This window comes from Vombatus ursinus, unplaced genomic scaffold (assembly GCF_900497805.2).
Source record: "Vombatus ursinus unplaced genomic scaffold, bare-nosed wombat genome assembly UNPS02014786.1, whole genome shotgun sequence".
Taxonomy (NCBI): domain Eukaryota; kingdom Metazoa; phylum Chordata; class Mammalia; order Diprotodontia; family Vombatidae; genus Vombatus; species Vombatus ursinus.
Window position 1 is genome coordinate 2602130 of NW_020954564.1, and position 20464 is coordinate 2622593.

A 20464-nucleotide genomic window follows, 5' to 3' on the forward strand; every position below is an offset into this window, starting at 1 on the left:
AGCATCACCTAGGTTCAGCCCATCCTGCTCAAGATAAAGAAGCTGGCCTCTAAACTTGGGTAAGCATGCTCTTTTAAATTTGTAGTTTTAACTGTTAATGATGAGATGTTGTTTCTCTGTGTAAAGTAATTTGGAAATGCATTTAACAAAACTGAAATCACCTGATTGGTAATGGGTTTGTTTCAGGTTTCAAATTGGTGAACTTTTTGTATCAGTTATGTCAAACAACTTTTCATAATTTGGTTACAGCTAAAATAATTTGGCTATTGTTGGTTATTGTTTTAATGTGTAAACTAGCTAAAAAGCTTGTTTGGGTTATGGTTTGCTGAGAATTTGCAAGTGTATAGAAATCTCTAATGATTGGCTTTTTACACCAGGACAAATTTAAGTTTGAGATGTAAATCCTGGAAAAGTTTTTCCTCAGCTGTGATTAGTGAAACTTGATGTGTGAGGTAAAAGCTCATAGGATTTTATTTTGAGTTGTCTGATGGATCATAATAGTCTATCTATAATCAATAATCTACCATCTGAGAGAAATGCCACAAGCTACTCAGAGAGACTATGATACTGGTAGGAAGTCAGTATCGGGCAAAGTTGAGAGGACAATTTTTGCCTCAGTCTAAGATGGGCTCCTCCTGGCTCAGTTTCCCCATTATGTTCCTTTGAAAAGAAATGTTACCTACCTGACTATTCCTGAGTCTGGCTATGAGGTGGATTTGATATTGCATGGTTGGAAAGCTGAATTATCTGACTCCAAACAGAGCTAAGGATGTTTTATCCTCATATTTGGGCCCTAAATCTAGTTCCTGCTTTATATCTGGGCCCTGCAGTCCTTTCTGTCAGATTTGTGTCTTCCAGATTACAGGCCATTCACCTATAGTTGATAGCAAACAGTGGGTACCAGCCAATGTCCCCCCATCATTCCCTTGATTTAGCCTGTGCTTGGTTCCAGTCAAACTCCTCTTTGGGAACCCCTCGAGGCAGGGACAGCTCTGTGCCCCTTGCCAGTAGGAAGCAGTTTCAGAAACTGAGACCTTCGCCCCTTACACCAAAAGAATTTGGGTCCCATTTGTTTGAGAGGGGAATGATGAGGATAGGAGCTAGACCCCAAAAAGGAAAAACCTTGGACTTTCCCACATGGCCAGATCTCTGGCATTTGCTGGAGGCTAAAATTCCATCAATTAGCCTTCCATTGTGGCTACACCCAATCTCCCAGTTCCTGGTGACCCTTAACCTAGCCTAGACCTCCCTATGGCCCCTGGCCATTTCCTACCCTTAATCCTAGCTAGGCCCCATTCTCCTTTGGCCACAAGGTTGAGGTCCTAGGCATTCTGTTCACCCCAGCTTACTGGCTATTTCCATTCAGATCTTCCTTAGACTCCTCCTCTAGTCACCTCAAACTACTTGACCACTCCTGGGTCCCTCCCACAATCTTTCTGTATATAAGGTCCACCTTGTCTCCATTAAGATGCTTAGATTCTTAAAATCTAGCCACTGCTCAGATTCTTAGAATCTAGCCAATACCTCACAGACTCTCAGATTCCTCAAGAGTCTGGCTAATATGGTGGATCTTTAATAAACCTTGTCTTTGGCTGAAAAAAAAAAAAAGAAAGTGGCTGGACAGTTACACCTTCCAGTCTCCAATTCCTTTCTGTACTGGGATGTAGTTCATCTACATCTGAACCCATCAGTTTCAAGAAGAATTGCATACAGTAGTGATGGTGGCACAAAAGAGAAGGATCTGGAAGTATGTCCTTCACCTTTGTACACATTCTCCACTACCTCTTCTGAGTATTTTGTTTCTCAAGATTTAGAAGGAAAAAAAGACAGTTTCACTTGTGGATCATGTGTGTTTCTTCCTTGTGTTTCCATCTTTAAGAGACTAGTGTGAACAAACCACATCCCTTTCCCTTCTGACAATGCTGGGAATCCCTCTTGGGTATCTTTAATTTCCCAAATTAAAAAAAAAGTGGGGTTGGGATAGCTTATTCTTTAGTGTTAATTGCTATAATTTATTCACTTTGGAATGTCTCATTTCCTCTCTGGAAAGAGCATTCAATACCAGTAAGCAGATGAATTCTTCAGAGAAGGTTGTCAAGGTCCAGTTTAAAGGGCAAGTGACTAAGAACTACCACAGAATAAGATAAGTTACTGAATGGTGCCTGAGGACATTGCTTAGAGTTTAGTATCATAGAATCCCATGGCTAGATGGGAGCTTAGAAATGATCTAGATCAATATTATTTTATTTCCACTTCTTAAGGTATGATAGAATGGATAGAATCATATATTTGGAGTTAAAGGTTTGATGTTCAAATACCAACTATGCTATTCACTGCCTGTGGGACTTTGAGCAAGAAATCCAATCTTTCTGGGCCTCAGTTTCTTCCTATCTAAAAATGAGAGGGTTGGACAAGATCACCTGTATGGCTTACATTTGTGGTTTGAAGATACACTTTTTTTTCTCTGGATCTCTAATGCCCTTTCTAGTTTCCTCCCTTTGTTCTTTCTCCTTGATTCTGTGACTTAGGCCAAGCGGTTACTGATAGAACATTGTTAGCTCTGCTTAGTGGCCTTAGGTCTACTGACTATGAATTTAATCATAAATAGGACTCAATGCAAATCACTGATCAATTAATTAGATATTTATAAAGCACCTTTTGTGTTCCAGACACTGATGAACACTTGAAGTCCTCAAACAGAGGTTGGATGGACCTCTTGTTGGGGATGATTTATAGGGAATTCCTTAGTTAATGAAATGAATGAAAAAAAAACTTTGAGACAGAATTTCTGAGTAATTAATAATCAATTTATTAATTAGGCTAGCTAATAATCAATAAATTTATGGTCAGTGGTCTCTCTCTGTAACCAAAGATGACCCATCGAGAGCCCGAAAGCTTTAAATAACCCTTGAAAGGGAATTCCTTTGATAACTACAGATCAACCTTGATAGGTGGACATATAATGAGGAGGTGGTCTAAAAGTCTTCAGTTGCTCCTGCTGACTGTGGCTTGATTATGAGACTCAGAGGCTTCCAGCAGAATCCATCTCTATCCAGATCACTCTGGTTGGTTTCCTCCTTCATGAGCTGGGTCACCCTGAACTCTACTGGAGGGGTACAAGGATAGGGGCTCCTTTCCCCTGGGTAAGAACTCAACCAGACTGGATTCTGTTTATACTTTAAACAGAAGTTAGGTGTCTTAATTGGGTAGGGTCCCATCCAAGTTTGGAGACCATGTTCCTTGAGAGCTAGAAGTGATTTCCTCGATCAGTCATGTCCTTCAGAGACTGACTTTATTGACAACTGAAACTTAATGAGGAAAATGAGGAGAAAAGCCTAGATCCCAATTTAATAATTGGTTATTAATATAATAGTAAAATAATCATTTTTTCTCATCAGGTAAAATTTGGAATAGGTGACCTCTTAGGTCTCTCTCAGCTCTAAGATTCTTGGAATAATAATTTGAGCTTTAACATAAGTGGAACTAGTTTACTTGTGAGATGGAACAGATGACAAAGACCACAATAATGGAGAAAAATATTGCTTCCTGGTGTTTTAAACTTAAAAAAATTGCTTTTTATTGATATCTTTTGTTTTTACATTATTTGTATTTCCCCATGTCCTTTCTGTTTCTTCCTCCTAGACAGCCACCTCATGTAATAAAGAATATTTCATAGAAAAGGAAAAACAATCAGCAAAGCTGAGAGTCAACTAAATCTGAAAATAGATTCAATGTTTCATGCCTGTGAACCTTCCACTCTGCAAAAGAGCTCTTCTTTGAGGTCTTACTTGTTTTGGTTTTGTTTTTGCAATTTTGTAGCATTCATTTTCCATTGTGTTATGGTTGTACCTTAAACTTTCAAGCCCAGGGTGTTGTTTGCGTGTGGGAATGGGAATAGAACTGCTGAGTTGGATTTTCCATTGTGAAGTAGAAATGAGATGGGCCAACATGTCTATCTTTAACCATATGCCAAGGCCATGTTCTTCATCCAAAATCTGATTTCGTGAGCAGAAATAATGTGCTGGTTAGGAAATTTGTTCAGAAACATGGAACAGGAAAAAACTCAGAAAAGATGGAAAGCTGACATGAGATGCATTTGATCAAAGATCTCAACTCTGACATTGTGTCTATTAGAGAATTTTGAGTAGGATTTTACTACTTCATATCCCACTCAGTCTTTGCTAAATGTGTTAATGAGGCCTCAGCAAAGAACCTGGGAAATAAGGGAGGTCAAGTCAGAGCTTGTTACTGATATTAGATATTTGAAAAGCTCCCGAGATAAAGACTCTTCCATAATAAAAGCCATTTGATATTCACACAACTGCCTGGGATATTGGTCATCTGTTAATAGCCCCAGTGCCTGGCAATCATTAAAGCTTGCTCCTCAGAAATGACACGGTAATGGTCAGAATGAAATATGCTTTGAATGTGGGAAGCCAGCGGCTAAATAGCTAAATAGTTATTCCTCGTCCTGCCTTTTTTCTTCCATCTGTTTTTTTTTAATTACAAATAATAATCTATTTGGGGTTTTCCTACTGGGTTGTTTCAGCACAATATTAGTGAGAAATTGAATCAGGCTGCTTCATGGACTATTCAGGAGGTAATGAATAATGCAAACAGCTCTATCCCTTGGTCTCCCAGTAAAATGTAAGTTTCTTGAAGGTAGGGACTGGTTTTTGTTTTTTCTTTTCTTTATACTCTGCACCTGGAATTTAGTAAATGTAAGGAACTTCCAATGTGGTAACTCCCTCCATTGGTGCATATCCATTGAATTAAATTGAACTCAATTTAATTCATCATTTAGTACCTACCACCTGCTAGAAAGTCTGAAAGGAAATTTAGAGTTATAATTTTTTTAAGGATCATTTTGGGACTTTTTTTTTATTACAATTTGATTACTATCTTTTGTTTTATTTACATTAAAAAATTGTTCCAGTATTCTTCCCCTCCCTTCTACTCTGAGCTCTCCTATATAGCAATGTTTTTTTTTTAATTTTCAAAAAGAAAAGAACAATTAGCAAAATGAATCAATGCATCAAAAACAGTCTGAAAGCATGCGCAACAACATGTGATATCCTACCTCTGCAAAGGAGTGGAGTAGGGTTGTCATCTCATAATTCTTCTTTGGAGCTGTACTTATTCTTTGTAGTATTCACTTTTCATTGTTTTACAATTATTTTCATTTACATTGTTGCAGTCATTATGTATACATATGCATGTACTATACGTACTATTTGTATATCTATTTTTTCTTGGCTCTGCTTAATTCACTTTACAATGAATTGGTAAATCTTTCCATGCTGCTCTGTATTCATAATACTTGTCATTTCTTATAGCATAGTAATATTCCATTATGTCTATATACCTCAGTCACTTTGTTTAGCAATTCTCCAATGATGGTCATCTATTTTGTTTCCAATTTTTTGCCACCATAAAAAGTGCCATCATAAAATTTTTGTGTCTATCAGGTCTTATCAATGACTTCCTTAGAATATAGCCCTAGTAATGGATACTCTGGATCAAAAGTAAAGGGATTTTAGTCACTTTATTTGCATAAATAAAGTTACTTTCCAAAATAGTTGTACCAAAGAAGGGTAGAGGCAAGATGGTTTTTCTGAAAGCATCCTGCTTGTCAATTCTTATAGCACAATTATATTTCACCACAATCATATACAACACCTTCTCCAGCCATTCCCTAATTGATGGACAGCCCCTCAATTTCCAATTCTTTGCCATTACTAAAAGGACTGCTATAATTTTTTTGTACAAATAAGTCCTTTACTCTTTATATTTATCTTTTTGGGATACAAATCTAGCAATGGTGTTTCTGGGTCAAAGGGTATGCACAGTGTGATAATCCTTTGGGCATGGTTCCAAATTGCTGTCCAGGATGGTTGGATCAGTTAACAAGTCCACTAACAGTATATTAGTATCCAAATTTTTTTCCCACATCTTCTCTATCATTTGTTATTTTTTTCCTGCCGTATTAGTCAATATGATAAGTATGAGGTCATACCTCAGAGTTGTTTTAATTTGCATTTCTCTAATCAATAGTGATCTAAAACTAATGATTTTTATATGATTTTATATGATTATAGATGGCTTTGCTTTCTTCTTCTGGAAAACTGCCAATGTATATCCTTCAATCAATTGTCAATTGGGAAATTATTTGTATTCTTATAAATTTGACTCATTTCTCTATGTATGTGAGAAATGAGTCCTTTATTAGAGAAACTTGCTATAAAAATTTCCTCCAGTTTCTTCCTTTCCTTCTAATTTTTGCTGCATTTGTTTTGTTTGTGCAAAACCTTTTAAATTTGATGTAATAAAAATTATCCATTTTATATCCTGTAATGCTCACTATTTCTTGCTTGGTCATAAATTCTTCCCTTATCCATAATTCTTAGAGGCAAAATACTCCAACAACATAGTAATATTCCATTATATTAATATATCACAATTTATTTAGCTATTTTCTATTTGATGGGCATCTACTTTGTCTTCAATATCACAAAAAAGTGTTACTATAAATATATTGGAATATATGAGGACTCTTTTCTTATGAATTACTTCTTTGGAGTATAAGCTCAGTAATGGAGGCTATGGTTCAAAGGGTATGAACATTTTAATCACTTTATTGGTATAATTCCAAATTACTTTCCAAAATGGTTGTGCCATTTCACAACTTCACACAATGTATTAGTATGTCTATTACCCTACAACCCCTCCAACATTTACTATTTTTTGGTCTTTTTTTTTTTTTTGCCAATTTGCAGGGTGTGAAGTAAAACCTCAGGGTTGTTTAACCTTACATATCTCTTATTATTAGTGACTAGCAGCATTTTATTTTCATGTGGTTTGACTATTTTCCAGTTCTTTTGAGGGCTGTTCATATACTTTGACCTCTTATTTATTGGGGAATGGCTATTAGTTTTACATATGTTTAATTGTTAATATATCTTGGATACCAAACTCTTATCAGACACATTTGATATGGAGATTTTTCCCATGCAACCACTTCACTTCTTATCCTAGGTGCATGAACTTTGCCTGTGCAAATGCTTTTCAGTTTCAAGTTCCCTCTTCTGCTATAGGGACATTATTATGTTCCTTCAGTTGCTTTACTTTTATCTTTTTTTTTTTAAGGTGACCTTGTTCCCAGTGAATCCATTCCTCTCATCACTGATCTTCTCTTCTCATTTTATAGTCCCCCTTCCGCTCCCCTTCAGCTAGTCTTGGCCTTTAGTTTTTAAATTTCACTTTTTTTGCACACCTTTCAAAAAAATCTCTCATTCTCTTAATGATCCATCTTTTTCTGCTAACTCTAGACCCTCGTTACTTGATTCATGGCGTCTATAGTTAACTGGTCTCTCTCTTTTCTTGGTATTCTTTATACAGTCAATGCTTCCAAGTTCTCCATTCTAGGTTTTCTCCTCTAGGTGCTTTGTGCCATTGCCCTGTAGAGCTTATCTCATGGATTCCCCTTTCCCATTGTGCCTCACTTCCAGAGAGGATGCTGCCCCATGATAGGCCCCCTTCCCCACCATATCCCTGATTATGCAACCCACCACTGATATGTACCTTCTGTAACTGACTTTTTTTTGTAGAAAAAGTTTTTATTTGGAAATCTCCTTGCTTTGTCAATGCCCTCCCACCCCTCCAAGTGCCAGGTGCCTCTAGGGGTACCAACTTCCCTCCTCCCTAAACAGCATCAAATTCCCTAGGCCTTATCCAGTGTGTGAGGTCCTCATTTTCCTTCAGTAATCATCTCTTCATCCATAGGAGTATTCATCAATGGAACACCACTTCACCTCCAAAGTAAGCCCTCCTACCTTCCCCCTTCAATTTTTCCTCCCTCTTTCCCAACAACTCCCCTGTAAGTTTTTCTCATTCTGAGACCGCGAGGTCACCTTACCCTCATTGCTAGCTCTTGATTTGAACCTAGTGCATCACTTACTCCTCTTTATTACCTTGCTCCCTCTCCTCTTTATGTGCCCTCCTATGTTATTATGTAATCCCACAAAAGAAGCATTTATCTGTAGGCAGGGAGTCACCAGGTTCTATTCATAATGCCCCCTATCTGCCTCTTCATTGTCACTTCTACCAGATATTTCCACCGTTACCTGTGATCTCTTTGTATACATTCAGAAAGAAGTCTCTAACTGATCTTTCTATTGTCCCATCTTTGCTGTTGCTGTACTCAACTGTTGCATTTATTCATTCCTCCTGAATTTCTGTTGCTTGAGGGTGGGGTTTGAGAGGCAAATAATCTCTTGAATTCTGATTTTCTTTTTAAAAAAGTTTCACATTCCTCTTTATTGTTTAACAGCTATCTTTTGTGCTGTATGGTTAAGCTCAGATTTGTAGGATAGGTCATCCCAGGCTTCATCCTGAACTCCATTGCTCTTTGGAACACACTATTCTAGTCCCTTCTCCTTTTTCTAGTGGATATGGAATAATCTTGCATTTTTTGAATGCCCTTTACTTTGTACTTAAAAGTTTTTTTTCTGATGGCTTGAAGAACTTGTTTCTGAATTGAATTGTTAAATTAAAACACTATATGTTTTGGAGTTTTCAGCCTTGAGTTTTTTTTTTTCCTTCTGGAGGTAATCTGTGAATTTTTTCATTTGGAATTTCATTTTCTGTGTTTAGAAGTTATGGGTGATTCTCCATTATTTCTTTCATTATGGTGTTAAGGGTTTTTTGTCCTATTGTATTCTTTGGAGAGATCTTAGATTGTCTCTGGGCTTTGAGTTCAGTATGTTTTGCTTGCATAGTGAGTATATTTTCTCTTAATATTATTATTTTTTTTTTTGTTTCTAAGTTTCTTTAATTTCTGTGTATTTGCATTTCCAATCTATTGCTCTGTCTTTTGTTTCTTTGGTAGGATTTACCATTGTAAATTCAAATTTTTCTTAGGCTAGTCATTATTTTTGCTGTGTAGGACATAAATTCTGTCACAATTCTGTTTTTTTTTAAACCACTCAGGAACAGCATGTGGTTCCTTGTCATCCTCAAATTCCACGGAATCCTGTGTCTCCTCAGATGTTGGATCATTTCCCTTTATTTTGCAGTATTTATTCTTAGATGTCTGACCTTGTTTACTAGATCTGGAGGCCATGTTTACTGTTGTTGTTATTATTTTTCCTGTTGAGTCATCTGTTTATATTCAAGGTCTTTAAAATGCTTTTCCCCCCTGAAATATTTGGTACTTTTAGTCTTTTTTTGTCTTTTATTTTCCTTATCACTCACTTTCTGACTTCCTCCCCTCTGAATATAGTTTCCATTAGGGGCTGGATTTTAATGTGTCTTACCCTTCTCCCCACACTGGACAATTTATGGTTCATCAGCTTAGGTATCTACCCCAAATGACTTTTGGGTGGCAGAACTGGCCCCAGCTGAATGCTATGCTCTTCCCTCAGTCTTGGTGGAGAAAGAACTTGCCCAAAGTCTCAAAGCTAATGACAGATCCAGGATTAATCCCATGTCTCCTAAATCTTAGCCTAGGTTATTTTCCACTGTACTATGCATCCAGGTATAATAATGGTTTCTCCTTTTGGTCTTCAAGTTCCCAATTTGTAAAATGAGACATTGACCTAGACATTTAATTTGGACCAATTAGAACTGAGGGGAAGTACTACAGATAGAGACAAGTAGAATGACAACTAGATTGATGAATATCCATGAAAGTAGCTTCTGACTACAAAGGAATTTTACCAGCTATAGTATATGGTCTCATTTGATCTACTAATAGAAGCATTAGAAAGTACTTTAGGTTTACTTAGACTGACACATCCTTTGGTCTAACTCAATATGAAATTTCATAGCCCTCTAATACCTATAGGCCATCCAGAACTTGTTTTTGAAGCTGCTTATTCCATTATATCCTTTGTTCATGTGAATCTTTTTTGGTGGCAAGGCAATTGGGGTTGAGTGACTTGCCCAGGGTCACACAGCTAGTAAATATCAAGTGTCTGGTCTGAGACTAGATATGAACTTAGGACCTCCTGACTCCAGGGCCAATGCTCTATCCACCGTGCCACCTAGCTGCCCCAATTTTATCCTTTTTTCACAAGCTACTTGGGCTTAGTGACTGACTGGACACTCCAAAGATAGCTTGCTTATCTGAGGATTGAGGGACTAGCATACTCATGTCTTCCCTTATCCCTGTCCCTTTCTCCCATCCCCTTCCTCCTCTGGGTTGGGAGATGCAGAAGAACAGACCAGTATTTTGAGAGATGGCCTGCCTCTCTTTCAGAGAAACTCACCAAGGAGGCCTGAAATCTTTGCCATGTGGCCATTAAAGTGAAGACTGACTATATGCTTTAGATGTCTTGGAATCTTGAAGCCTTCTAGTATTATCTCTCAGCAGAAGCCTCTCTGCACCTGGCTTCCTCAATGGTGTCCTCCATAACAGTGATCTTGGAGTATCCCAGAGTCTCTGACTTGCCACCACTGTGCCTTGAATAACTAGGCAATCTCTCCCCTAGGTCTTTCTCTGGTGTTCCCTCTTGTTATCTTTCTTTTACTGCCAGAATTGCTAGTAATGATTATGCATATGTATAGCCTCCCTTTCCCACATCAGACCAAAGCAAGGACTATGGATGGTGGTACAGTACCTGGGAGCACATGTCTTATACCCTTCTCCTGTATATGAGTATGTACATGTGGTTTGCCTATTCTTCAAAACCACCTACTGTTGTTAAAATAAGATGGGTATGGCTTTGTTTCTGTTCTTTGAAATCTAGCTAATGTAGCTGTCTCTTAAATACCTTTCAGTTTCAATATTCTATTTTTCTTCTGTTCTATATTCTAAGGACATTTTGAGCTTTTACATTCTATGTTCTCACATTCTGTGGTCCTTCCTACAGCCTTAACAATTTCTATGTTCTGAGATTTCTTCCACTTCTGACATTCTATGATCTGAGGTTTTTTCCAGTTGTGTAGCATTCCATTTTCTCACATTCTTTGTGTGTTTTCACATTCTATATTCTTGGATCCTTTCTAGTTCTGACATTCTCTTTGACGGTTTCTTCAGGCTTTGGTATTCCATATTCTCCCAGTATATGATTTAAGGTTCCTTCTTGCTCTAATGTTCTAAAAAAAGTTAAGAGGATTATGGCAATGTAGAATATGGACAAGAGCCTGAAAAATCCGGAAGATTGCTGATTGTTTTTTCAGGCCTCTGATATTTTAGACCCATGTACAAGACAGGGCAAATATAATTTTCTTAGAAACAAAAAAACAAAAAAGCTTTCTTTTTTCTTCTGAAGAAAAAAAAGCAATCTGTTCTCATTTTCTATTTCTTGTGTATCCAGGAGACATGATTATAAATAGGATAGAAAAGGAACTCGAAACTTCTCTCGGCTTTAGCTGTTCAGAATGTGCTATTGGTATATATTAATCAGGAAACAGGGACATTCTGAATGCAATATGTAAATAAATGAATGGCTGTGTGAAAGACCCCTTAAAATGTGGTGAACTAATAGTACCTAGGGAAAATATTGTGATCCAAGGAGCTATGGGGAAGGAGGTATAAGGTTATTTTTCTTAGCCACGGAAACTTAACTGAGAAAGATTGGAGTTTTACCTCAGGGCACTGCAACTTAAAGGAAATTGATAACTCTTATACTCCTTCAGCAACTGAGCTCAGCACCTCATTAGTAAGAATAACTAGTTAAAATAAGAAACTATCAGATAGTTTTTCTTTGGCCACCCCACCCCACCCTACTCCCCACCTCCCTAATTCTGGCTTTGCTCCATCTTCTGATGTTCCAGGGTCTCTACCTTCTATCCACACAGCAATATCCAGGTTCTTCCTGACTCTCCTCCTTTCCCCAGTAGAACTTTAAAAGCTGATGTGAGATTATGTTTTATGTGGATTTCCCTGTGTACCCAAATCTTCAATTATGACTTTGCTTGAACAAAAAGAGCTGTATTCAGGATCACTTTATGATGATATAGATTTGATTATATCCAAGGTACATGTGTATGTGTTGGGGGTAGGAGGATTGTCTTTGGGTAACTGAGTTCTAGGTTCCATCTTCTTTTCATCCTTTTAACCAGGATAAAAGGGTCAAATTGTATGTCCTGAATAGGTTCTACACTACAAAAGTCTCATATAGTGATCCCACCTTTCGAATGAATGTTTGTCTTATGACCCAACAACAGGATCATAATGGAATGGATATTAGTGGCATATATAGTGAACTCTTAATTGTCAGGCAGGTCAGGGACAAGAATCATGCTGGCAGGTAGGGTCCATAGAGAATCCTTAAATCTCATTTTAATCACTGTGTTCCACTGCCTTTCAGTATTACAGCAAAGTAATTAAGCAAGGCACATTTTTCCTTTTCTTGGCTCACGGTTCAGTACAAACACCAACAACTGGTGAAATGAATGAGATGATGGCAAGGATACTTGTGTATGGCCCTGAAGGCTATCACAAGGTTTACTGTAAATAGGTAATATTATACCAGTGAACATAAACTATTAACTTGAGTAGCAGGTTTGATTTGGACACATCATCAACCATATGAAGTAGTGACCTCAAGCTGTGTGACCATGGGCATGTCATTTTTCTCTCTCTGGGCTATAGTTTCTCTTCCACAAAATGAGGGAAATGGGCTACATAATTTTTAATGTTATTTCCTAGCCTGTACTTATCTGGTCTGCATGCAAATTAATTTATTTAGATAGTACAGGTTAGATTCTTTCAACCTTCATTCAACAAATATTTATAAAATGCCTACAAAAACATACAAAGCACTGTGTTAAGTATGGAGGGAGGTACAAAAGGGAATAAGACACAGTCCCTGCCGTCATGATGCTTACAATACAATAGGTCTTCCATGGAGACAACATTCATTGAAATTTCAGGGGTGGTGGGGAGGTCCATGTGCTCCCACCAAATGTTCTTTTGAGTCTAATACTGCTAGAGTTTTGTATCCTTGGCTGAAAGCTTTGATCCTTGTTGAAATGTTACTCTGGGTGAGGTGGGGCATTGGGGAAGACTCAATTGTTATCAGTCACAGATCTCCTCTATTGGTCTGAAGTACCTGAAGGACTACCTTGATAGGGCAGCATGTATGAGGATATCAGGGTCAGGAGAGGAGAGGGAAATGTTCAGAATTGGAGGGGGAAGATCATAACATGGAAAGGCTGAGATCCAGATTGATAGACTTTATGGCCTTATGCTTTCCTCACATTAGGTCTCTGATTTTTTTTTTTTTTATACATAGCTGCCCACATCAAACCCAGTGAACCCATTGGAATTCTCTGAGCTGAAGTTGGACTCCTAATAAGTTATTCATAGGGAAGAAAGATATGTAGTTGGGCTACTTTGGTTTCTGGCAACAATGACTCCAGGCTGCACTCTGGAGCACTTTCCTCCTCCCCAAATCTCCCTTTTCAGTCTCCTTTTATATGTTGTTTTCTTCCATTAGAAAGTAAGCTCCTTGAGGGCAGGGACTGTCTTTCAAGTTGTATTTGCACTCCTAGTACATAGCATAGTGCCTGGTCCATTTTTGTTGTTCAGTCATTTCAGTCCTGTCCTACTTTTCATAACCCCATTTAGGGTTTTCTTGGCAAAGAGATGGGAGTGGTTAGCTATTGCCTTCTCCAGCTCATTTTACAGATGAGGAACTAAAGCAGAGTCAAGTGACTTGCCCAGGATCACACAGTTAATAAATATCTGAGGCCTGATTTGAACACAGGGCTTCCTGACCCCTGGCCTGGAGCTTTATGCATTAAGCCACCTAACTCCCACCTAACACAAAGGTAAGTACTTAATAAATGTTTACTGATTGATTGATTGATTCTGCCCTCTGGGCCAAATACAACAAACCTAATCCTTCTTGCACTGGACAACCTTTCAAATACTTGAAAATAGCTATTATAGCCCTGCTATGTCAGTTTTTCTCCAAGTTAAACATTCCAAGTTCTTTCAACTGCTTCTTATCTGGAAGATGAGAGATTTGGTTATTGTAGCTGCCCTCCTTTAGACAGTTTCACCCTTATCAATATCCTTACTAAATGGTGGCACTACAAACTGAATACAATTCAGATGCGATCTGACTATGGCAGTGTACAGCAAACCTATCCCTTCCTTATTCCTAGTAGCTAAGCAACCCTAGATAACATTAATTTCTTTGTCTGCCAATTACATTATTGACTCAAACTGAGCATATAGCAGGCCACTAAAACCTTTATTAGACAAACTTTCTCTAATCATGCCTTCTTCATATTACATTTTGGGGGTTGATTTTTTTTTGAAAACTCAAAGAAATACTTTACATTTACTATTCAGACAAGCATTCACTAATTCTATTATTAATTTTAATTAATTAAATTATTAATTAAAATTCTATTTGTCACAAGATTCCTGACAATCCTGGGAGTTTGAATTAAGTTACCCAAGCTTTCTTCTTGACTTTAACACTTAGTAGCCATGTGACTTTAGGCAAATTAATTTTATTTCTCTGAACCTTGGCTTTCCTTTCTGTTGTAAGGATCAAATGAAATGCATGTGAAAGTGCTTAATAACCATAAAGTGAGATGAGTGAGGGTAGTGATTATGAAATTATGATTTTCCCAAATGTGTTTAGGTATTTATGATTGTTGCTTAACAGAGAAGCTAGATTGGGGTGAAAGAGAGGGAGACAGAATGATCTAAAGGTCAAGGGTAAGGAGGCAACTGAACACTGAAACCAAAAGCCCAAGGAAAGTCATGAGAGTCTCTGACGCTATGATGAAAATCAATGGAAGGGAGATTTTTATTTACCAAACTTTAATTTGTGTATGACAAGGCAGAAATACAGATACTGCATGAAGCCACTTCCCCTTGGGTTTTCTATCCAAGCATATACTTTTGTCCAGATGTCTAGGTTGCTACAGGTAGAGTTGTTGCACTAAGGCATTTGTTTATTGCAACCTTTCTTGCCCCAACCCAACTAGTGAAGTTTATTGTAGTCATTCAGAACTTTCTTCTTTTATCTTCAGGATCACAACAATAGACTATTAGTCTTGACAAGAATTAAGGTTCCCCCTCTGCCCTTTCCAACATAGTTATCTAGCCCTGGATCTAATTATTTTCCTGGGAAGCACTTTCAGGAATTGGGATCAACATACATACTAAGGGAGGTCAGGGTCCAAGCCATATATAGCTATTTCTCTTCCATTCAAAAGAGAAAGACTCCAGGTAGCTTTAACAGCAGCCATTTGCTACCTCTATCACTGCCATGCAATATAGTCATTGTCACCAGCTAACATTCATTGAACGTATGGCACTGCATGTTTTGAGACAGCAGGAGGCTAATGCTTGCATGTGCTTGATATGGGTTGCTCTTAATTGGAATAAATATAGGCCTTAGTTAATAGTTTGCTAAGCATCCCATTTAATTAGTCTTGTTTTGAATCATATCTTGTTTTTAAACACATTTCCCCCATGGTTCTATCTTAGCCCTGGAGTGACTTGCTGTAGGGAGTTCTCCCTAATGTGTGTTTCAGACCTTGTGATTCCCTGCCCAGTCCCGCCATTTACTATAATATTCTGGGCATTATCATCAAATCAGAATGTAGGTAGAGGTAGCCCAGTCTTTCTTTCTTGATCAATCTTTCACTTATTTGGAATTTTAGGTGTGGATGCTTGGGGAGTGTGCTGCTGTGTGACTGAAATTCCTTTTGTCTCCCTTGTGAATGACAGTTCCACCAAAAGCCACTCTTGTTATCAAAGAACGAGTGATGAATGAAAGTGGGAGAGGCATATGTTTCACACTGTTTGGGATTTTAATCTAATGATAAAGGTCTCCAGTGAAAAGGCTTCTTTTTTCCCCATTAGTCTATGAAAAGCTATACATGATGTGTGGTATTGGTGTTGGGTTTCTCTCCAAGGGCCAAATGAGGTTGCTCAGTTAGAATTGCTATACTTGAAGGCTGCCAACACGCTTTCAAGAGGAAAGGTATTTGTATCCACGTATTGGAATTCTTTGACCTTGATGGACACAGTATTGTTGACATTTAGATTCTCCAGAAAGAACTGGGAGAGGTTCCTATAGATGTTCTTTGTTCCCGTTTTTGATTCACACACAGTAACCAGAGTTTGCTTCTTTGTTTTGTTATTGATGAGAAGTTCCAACTTCAGGTCAATAGGATTATCTGGGCAATTTGGCACAACAAATTGCAACTGGCAATAGATGATGTACCATCCTGGAGATTGGATGATCAGATTTCCATTATGATATCCAATGCCATTGAGGATGCCATCTTTGTTCCAGGTCAGTTTGGAATTGCGTATTGGCTTAGAAACTGGAAAGAGAAACATAAAAAAACCAGGGTTGTTGTGTGCATTTGGGAAATGGTCTAGATGATCTGATAAGAGTGTTTAATTAGAATAGTCAAGGCATTGGAGGTCTTTGAAAACAAAATAGGTGCAGGATCTCTGTCAGAAACAGCTAGTTAGCACAGTGGATATGACATTGGTGTTAGAATCAAGAACACCTGAGTTTAAATCCTATCTTAGACACTTACTTGCTGTATGGCCCTGGAGAAGTCACTTAAACTCTGCCTGCCTCGGTTTCTTTATTTGTAAAATGGGTATAATAATAGTACCTACCTGCCAGGGTTGTAGTGAGGATTAAATGAGATAATATATGTAAAGCACTTTGTAAGCCTTATATCAGCATGTAAATGCTAGCAGTTAATATTGTTACTATTACCATCATGATGATTATTAATAAGATATTTCAAAGATTCACTGAATCATGAAATCTCAGAGTTGGAAGGTATCTTAGTGGTCATCCAGTCCTATCCGTACATAAAAATATCCCCCTTACAACACACCCATGAAGTGGTCGTCTGCCTTTTCCTTGAAACCCCACCTTTCTTACCTATGAGGGAGAACCTGCTTCCTCCTCCAACAGCCCACTCCACATTTGGATAGCTCTAATTGCTAGCATCCTCCCTGTGATGTCAAGCCTACATTTGCCTCTTTGCTTCTTGCACTCATTGCTCCTTATTTCACCCTCTGGGGTCCAACAGAACGAGTCTAATATCAACTGCACACGATAGTACCTCAAATATTTATAAGCAGTTCTCATATGTTCTTCCCCATTTCCCCAACTCTTTCCTTCTCCAAGCAGAACATCCCCAGTTCCTTTGACTGATCCTCATGTGTCATGAAGCTGAAGACCTTCACCATTCTATTTGTCCTCCTAAGGACTGTCATATGCACAGTTAATTCTGTAATGCTTCCAAAGCAAGAACTTGTAGCAATGAGTGAAGGCTTCATCTAGTGGATGGTAGTTTAATTGGATCATAGATTTTGAACCAGAAGGTAGCTTAGGGGCCAACAAGTCCAGTGTCTTCATTTTTTAAATGAGGAAACTGAGACCTAAGAAAGTAACTTACCCAAAGTTTCACAGGTATTAAGTAGCAGAGCTGGGATTTCAACAAGTCTTTGAATATCGAAGGCTTGACATAGGGGAAAACACAAAGGATCAAAACCCTTTTTATTAATTAAATCTATTCAAAGGTAGAATGAGTGGCTTCAGAAGATAATAAGGTCCCCTTTACCAGAGGTCTTCAAGTTGAATGGCTACTTTTCAGGGATGTTGTAGGGGGAATTTCTGTTTTCATTTAATAAATGTGTATTGCTATTTTTTTTATATCACCTACCATTCCCAATGTATCTCTACCTTCTCCTCTCAGAGATTTATTTCTTATAATAAAGAATAAAGGAGAGAAAAACAAAAAAAACAAACATAGTTTGGCAAAATAAAACATCAAAAATGTCTGACATTCTATGCAGTTTTCCATGACCCATAGCCCTCCACCTCTGTAAAGAAGTGGAGGAGGTTCCTTCTCCTAGCTCTTCTTTGGGGCTAAACTTAGTTATTATAATTTTACAATATCCAGTTTCTATGTTTTATTATTGTTGTTTCCATTTATATTGCTTTAATTATTGTATATATTGTTTTCTTGGTTCTATTTACTTAACTGGGCACCATTTCATGCCTTCCCATGATTTCTTGTATTTACTATTTTCTATAAAACAGTGATGATATACCATTACATTAATCTATCACAATTTGTTTAGGCATTCTTCAATCAATGTGTATCTATTGGTTTCAAGTTCTTTGCAGCTCTCTCTCTCTCTCTCTGTATATATACATACACACACACACACATTTACACACATATACATATATACATATACACATATGAGTGTATATATGTATATATGTATGTGTGTGTCTGTGTATATACATACATACATACATACATATATAATATATATATTATATATATATATATACACATACATATAAAACCTTTCTTTTTATCACTGATATATTCCTAGAAGTGGAATGTCTGATTTAAAAGGCATGGATATGTCAAGTCATTTATGCAAATTACTTTCCAGAATGCTTTTAGACACATTGAAAGCATGACTAAGAATGTGTTAATGTGTGTGTTTGTCCATAACCCCTCTAACATTGACTATTCTTATCTTTAGTCATCGTTACCAATTTTTTGGATATAAAATGAAACTAAGAGTTGTTTTGATTTCAAACATTCTTTTACATGGTTGTTAATAATTTGCTATTCTTTTGAGAGCTGTTTGTTTACATACTTTGACCACTTATCTCTTGGGGAATGACTTTTGGTCTTGCATTTCTTAACTAAGTGGCTCAGGATAGAGCACCAGGCCTGGAGTCAGGAAGACCTGAGTTCAAATCCAGCTTCAGACACTTACTAGCTGTGTGACCTTTGACAAGTCACTTAACCCTGTTTGCCTCAGTTTCCTCATCTATAAAACGAGTTGGAAAGGGAAATGGCAAATCACTCCAGTATCTTTGCTAAGAAAACCCCAAATGGGGGTCACAAAGAGTCAGACATGATTGAAATGAGGGAACAACAATATCTTGGATATCTGATCCTTATCAGAAATATTTGATACAAATATTTTTTTCCTCAGTTGACTACTTCTGTTTCTGTCCTAGTTACATTGTGTTCATGCAGAAACTTTTCAATTTCATATCCTCAAAGTTATCTATTTTAATATTATTATTAATTGCCATGGGGAGATTTCAGGTACAGGTTACATCAGACAATCTTTGGAGTCTCTTTCCACTCTGAGATCCTACAATTTTGGGTTGCTGAGATTGACCTTGTCAAAACTAGCCTTCACCAATAAAGAGACATTTAGATGGTACAGTGGATAGAGTACTGGACCTAGAAGCAGGAAGGCTTGAGTTCAAATCTGGCCTGAGACACTTCCTAGGTGTGTGACCTCGAGCAAGTCACTTAACCTCTTTTGTCTCAGTTTCCTCAACTGTGAAATGGGATAACAATAACACTTACCTGCCAGGATTGTTGTGAGGATCAAATGAGATAATATTTGTAAAAACAAACAAACAAACAAACCACTCAACACAGTACCTGGTACATAGTAGGCACTATATCAATGCTAGCTATTATTATTATTATTATTAATTTTCAAAACAGAGATGCTAAAGTTAGTAGTTTTAATTGCTGCTGCTATACTCCTTCCATTTTGTAATAGAAGGTAAAAAACATTTTCCTCTGATCTCTGAAGCAAATCATTTGCTAAAGGTAAGATTTAATTCACTGGCAAAAACAAATTTAAAAAGGAAAATAAGATGCCTGTGGCTAATTACAGAGACTTATGGCTAATATTCTATTTCTCTTCCACTAAGGCTTTGGAATAGCAGCACATTTGAGTGTGTCCTCCAAACTCCTGTCTCTTGACAGAAGCATGTAGCAATATGCAAAGAGGTTTTGGGGTTATTCATTAAGATGTCAATCAGAGAGACAGAGCAGCTTGCAGTATATTTAACATGTCTCATTGGTGCAAATAAAGGCCTAGGACCAGTCATTCTATTGAGGGTTTGGCTTTAGTAGCCATAAGGGAGATGGTCAAAAGTCATATAACCTTGGTAAAATTCAATGATTCTTTGACTCATATCTGGAACTCCCACCCTGGTCTTCCTGCTCCCTCATATCTGGCCAGGTCCAATGATACTTTACTTTATATCCTGGCCATTTTCTTGTCTGCTGCTCTACAATCACGATAGAATTTCTCTCTTCCACCTGGCCTCCCCCAACCCCCTACTCCCCTCCTACTTTCCAGCTCCGGGGCCATAGTCAAATCAATATTACCGTTGCTGCTGGAAAGGTTGTTACTGCCTTAGGCTCCACTTATCATCCCTGTGACTTTGCAAACCAAAACATAACTCCCTAGCTACTATTCCTTTTCTCTTATGTGTTATCTCTCCTTAATAGATTGAAAGTATCTTTCTGTCAGGAACTGTATTGCTTTTGTATCCCCAGGCTTAGGATGGAATTGACATATGATAAGTTCTTAATAAATATACCTTCCTTCCTTCCTTCCTTCTTTCCTTCCTTCCTTCCTTCCTTCCTTCCTTCCTTCCTTCCTTCCTTC

General features: G+C 37.6%; 1 protein-coding gene across 1 annotated transcript in view; it reads right to left on the bottom strand.

The window, feature by feature from the left end:
* Positions 1-15763: 15763 nt before the first annotated feature.
* The window catches only part of LOC114047124 (tumor necrosis factor ligand superfamily member 8-like), a 37373-nt gene continuing 32672 nt past the window's right edge, over positions 15764-20464 (bottom strand). The window contains exon 4 of the mRNA XM_027867873.1: positions 15764-16305. Coding sequence (XP_027723674.1) covers positions 15908-16305 — 398 coding nt within the window. The 3' untranslated portion in view covers positions 15764-15907. The remainder of the gene's footprint in view (positions 16306-20464) is intronic.